Here is a 4,864-nt window from a genome sequence, read left to right as displayed (position 1 = left end):
CCTGACTCAGTGTTACCGTGTCTCATTTCAGTGGTCTGATTTATGTGATTAAGATGGGTGCGTCCCCTCCCTGGACATGCCGTCATACACTTCTTCTGCAGGCAGGTCAGGGTACCTCAGTGGGGCATTTTTCCCCAACATTTTATTAATGAAGACCAAAAGTCGATAACTTTTAGACAGGATTAATTGTCCCCACACTGTGACAACGGCTGAACAGCTTTTCACTGGGAGGAACAGCACAATGTTCTTACAGCAAGATTAACTTTCAAAATAACAAACTCAAATAGAAGGCCATTTTTTCTTGAGGTATGCACAGTGTGTTCAGGCTCCTCAAACAAATGTAGCGAGCTGGAAAGTCCTTACTCCATAAGTTGATTATCTTTGTTTACATAGTCTACAACTAGCCATGCCAGTTTGAGTCTCACATTAACAACCTTAAATCTTCTCAAGTCAGAGAAAGTCAGTTTTCTCCTTAATTTTTGTTAAACCTGTTTGCTGCAGCCAGAATTGCCTTTTGTTGCAGCCACAGAATTCCATCTGTCCAAAAGGTGATTTTTTATTTGTGGGAAACTTCTTAAAATACCCCATTAAACCTGGGACAAAATATTAAATACTGTGTTTCTCACTTATGACTGTGGAGGAAATATCAAACCTTCACTAATTCTAACATAGTGGAAATGTCAGGTCTTTTAATAGTTCTCTTCTGTTTCAAGTCCAGCAAAAAAGGCAGTTGGGATACAAGTTGATAAGCACAATGCTGAACTGTCTGTTGCTTTTCAGATATGCTGCAGTTCCTCAACTTCAGTGTTTAGTGTTAGGGTGAAGTGTATATCCACAGAACTTATATAGTTGAGTAAACAACCACCTACTTGTACAAATGTTCCTGCAGAAATATTTCAGAAATTTGCCTTGAAATTATCATCACTGTCCAACATTCTCCTCTCTTTTACTTCCAAGCAGCTTCAACATAGTCTACAATAGCTACTTGTATTACCTTATTTTCATCTAAATTAGAATTTGCCGTATGTTTATTTTGGTTCAGTCATCAGGGTTTTTTTTATTATGCAGTTAAATGTAAGTATCCATAGGATAATGCACCTACAGTTTTGCTGAGTACAGGAGACCTGGTGTGCTATTGAAAGCAGGAATGGTTGGTGTTGAGTTTGCTAGACGAAGGAAAGTGGATGTAGTATATAGGCCACGTACAGCTAGATTTTTTTGTCCCATAATATGAAACAAAAGTTGACATCTGTAATCTGGAGATTTTTAAAAACTAAGCTATAGTTTCTTTCCTTGTTTTCTTTTAAAGATCTTTGGAGCATCTCATTCAGTTACTGCTCTCTGATTGATTACACCTTTGATAACTACTTGAAGGTTTATAGAAAGAATATTTTTATTCTCAATTGCTTTAGAAGTGGAATGTTCCGTATGTCAGTGTGCCTAACGTTTGTCTCTCTGGCATTATGTTTGAGTATGACAGTCTTAAGTACCTGTACGCGAATGGAAAAACCTTCCCCTGAGTCACTTCAGACTGCAGTGCTAAGCCTTTGCAGTACAACTGCTAGTGTTCGCTAATGCATCGTGGCAGCAGTAGATGTAATTAGCAGAAATGTAATAGAAATAGAATTTTTATTTGCTTAAAAGTGACAAGACAGAGGGAAGTTCCAAAATGTGAAAAAAAAATAGGAAAAATGCAAAAGTAAGGTTTGGTTTTCTGTATCAGTCTACTAGTGTAAAGGGTCAGGGCTGGACCAGCCACCAACCAGTTAGTCTGTAACATCTGGACATAAAATTTGACTAGTCTAAGACTATCTTTCCTAAGAAAAATAGATAGAATAGGGACTGTGGAAGAAAGATACTCCTGTATTAAAAGCTAATTAATTGCCTTTCCTTGAAGAAATGCTCTTTTGGTTTTATTTGTTACCCAAACACTGGTTCCTGTGGATAATGTTTTACAGAATAAACTAGAATCAGGAAACTGAGTGTTTTTTGCAGAATGGAATTGCTTTCCCATCAGCCATGGGAGCCACTGTCTTTTCACTTTCCTTGTCCCTGCTTCAGTCACACACAGATGAATGGATTTGGATCCTTCTCCTACCTTGGCTGAAGCCTGTTATTTGACAGAGGGTTTTTTATTTGCTCCCTGAGCAGCATTACAATGTTAACAGCACATGAGCATATTGTAATCCTCCAGTCTTTTCTCAAGAAATAATTTGACCTTAACTGTTCTATATCAAATGCTGTATTTTAGACTTAAAGAAGCAGTTTAGCCAAAATCCTTAACTGAACTGAATTTTTCTTATAGAGAAAGGAACATACAGGCAGTTTTTATAAAAATTCAATTGTGATTTAGTCTAAGGTTTTTTTTACTACTATGCTTCCATTCATTTTCAGCCTTAAGGCCCATCAATTTACAAGACTTTTTTTTCCTTGAGGAATCAAAATATGGTGTTACCTGGGCTCAGTTTTGCCCTTGGTGGAGGTATGAACTTTTTCATTCTATATATACTGAAATTTTTAGCTCCAGAGCTGCTTCAGCATGCCGTTCCGCTCCTGAATTTGTCCAAGTAACAATTTTGTTAATAAAGAAAACTCTCAAACATTACAAACAAGGAATAGTCCCAATCTACTAAATGAAATCTAAAAGTGAGAGAACCTTTGCAATTATTTAGGCCAAACGGAGATTTGTGGCAAATGCAAATTAAACCAAGCTTTTCTGGGATAGTGTGAAGCTATTCACAGTTGCGTCCCAATTACATTTTATTTGAGCCTTTTCCCCATAGAAAATAGTAATTCTTTTTTCCTTGAAATATCTGCAAGTTATAAAACTTTGTCTATCATAGTGCTTGAAAGTTTTTAAATGGAAAAACATGTTTGGCATCTGAAATCTCTTGAGAAGAAATCAAAGCTTTTTACTGAGGCTTGCTAGTCTCTTTTTGAAAGTTTAATAATTTTGAAGAGAACAATGTACACTTGAGTTTTTCTGGATTTTTTTTTTTCTCCTTAAATGAGCAGTACTAGTAAGAAGGGAGTTCTTGTGTCAAGAAATTGCTAGGTCTTTTTCCCCTAAGTTTTCAAAAAATGTTTGCAAGTTGGGGAATGTAATTAAAATCTTACTCTCCCTTTGGCTGCATCTTAAATTTTGAATTCAAACCCTCACACAGTGTAATAGAGCTTTGCTTTAGGGTGTTTTATGCCTCTATCAAAGTGACTGAAGTAATTAGTATTTTATACATTTTGGTAAGTATTTTGTCACTGGAAGCACCAGTGCAGGTAAATGATAATCGTTTGGAGCTTAGGCAGTGACGGGACCCTAAATAAGAATGTCGCATTTTAATCAAGAGCACTTGGAGTCCATGGTATTGAAATGCCCTACATAGAACATAGAAAAGCCATCCATCACTTTGTGACAGTCCAATCTTTTAGTGCATGAGTAAAATTTTATTTAGCCTTTCTGAGGCAATTGGAATGTAAGATGTTTTAACGCACCTCAAAACAGAAGTGTGAAGGTTCAAAAGCATAATGTGCAGATTGCTTTCTGGACAGCATATGTGTCTTTATGTATTATCTTTATTTATTTAGATTGCAATTGAAATGTTTCCCATGTCCTGCTTCAGACACCTCCTCCTCCCTCTTATACATCCAACAGGCAAGATTATTTCTAAATTTTAGTCATATGTTTGGAGTTAATTTGCATAGTTGGTTAACTCTTGGTTCTCAGTGGAAATACTCAGCAAGTTAGAAGGGAAGAACTGGTGTCTTAGGAAGGGCAGAATTTGTAAGGTTAACACAGAAAAGTGGTTCACATGTGACTCAGAAGTCCTCTGGGGAATGCTTAGAAGAAGCTGAAGTACATTTAGGGACATGTACTTGGAATTATAAACTACTAATATAATAATTCAATGATCTGATTTCAAGCTTTGTGTTGTTATCTTTTTTTAACATCAGTCCCTCAGCTTTCTTTGTATGTGAAAGCAGGAGCAGCATCTGAGGACAATGTCATAATTTACACAGAACTACTTTTGTTGTTGGGCATTTGGGAGATTTACTTTTGATGTCAATGGAAACAGAAACCTGTACCTTGTCTTTTAAGATGATGAAATGATGAAACCCATTGACTTCAGTGGAATTACTTCCAGTTTGCACTCTATGCATAACTGCCTTGTCCATCCTACTAGCTCCTTGAAATTAAGAACATCTGCACTGTGCTTAATACCTGTTTGCAGCTGGCTATTACTCAGTTTTTTCATTTAGTAAATTGAGTTTTTCAGTACCCTGTGGAGCAAAATTTGCTGTAAATATGTAAGATTAGGACCGCAGAATCATAGAATCATTTAGCTTGGAAAAGACCTTTAAGATCATCGAGTCCAACGTAACCTAGCAACACCAGGTCCACACTAAACCAGGTCCCTGAGTGCCACATCTACACATCTTCTGAATCCCCACAGAGATGGTGACTCAAACACTTCCTTGGGCAGCCTGTTCCAATGCTTGACAACCCTTTCTCTGAAGAAATTTTTCCCAATATCCAATCCAAACCTCCCCTGGAGCACCTTGAGGTCATTTCCTTTTGTCCTATTGCTCGTTACTTGGGAGAACAGACCAACACCCACCTCCCTACAACCTCCTGCCAGGCAGTTGTAGAGAGCGATAAGGTCTTCCCTTAGGTTTTTTTCCTTCCTGGCATTTGAATATTTTCAAGCTGAAATGTTTTTTTTTGTCCTACCTCGGCATAAGGTAGGACATTCTGTGAAGGGAGAACATTTCTAAAATGGTACCATGTATCCAAGTGTTGAGAGAGAACACTTGCTGGAGAAATTGTATTGGGCTTCATTTTAGTAAGTGGAAAGGAAGAGGGAAAAAG

General features: G+C 37.3%; 1 protein-coding gene across 1 annotated transcript in view; it reads left to right on the top strand.

Annotated features, from left to right (window-relative positions):
* Nucleotides 1–2,071: 2,071 nt before the first annotated feature.
* INO80C (INO80 complex subunit C) overlaps nucleotides 2,072–4,864 on the top strand; it is a 19,079-nt gene continuing 16,286 nt past the window's right edge. The window contains 1 exon segment of the mRNA XM_009864372.1: nucleotides 2,072–2,182. Coding sequence (XP_009862674.1) covers nucleotides 2,072–2,182 — 111 coding nt within the window.

This window comes from Apaloderma vittatum, unplaced genomic scaffold (genome assembly GCF_000703405.1).
Source record: "Apaloderma vittatum isolate BGI_N311 unplaced genomic scaffold, ASM70340v1 scaffold252, whole genome shotgun sequence".
NCBI classification, from domain to species: domain Eukaryota; kingdom Metazoa; phylum Chordata; class Aves; order Trogoniformes; family Trogonidae; genus Apaloderma; species Apaloderma vittatum.
The sequence above is the reverse complement of the archived record's forward strand: the minus strand, read 5'-3'. Positions and strand labels throughout refer to the sequence as shown.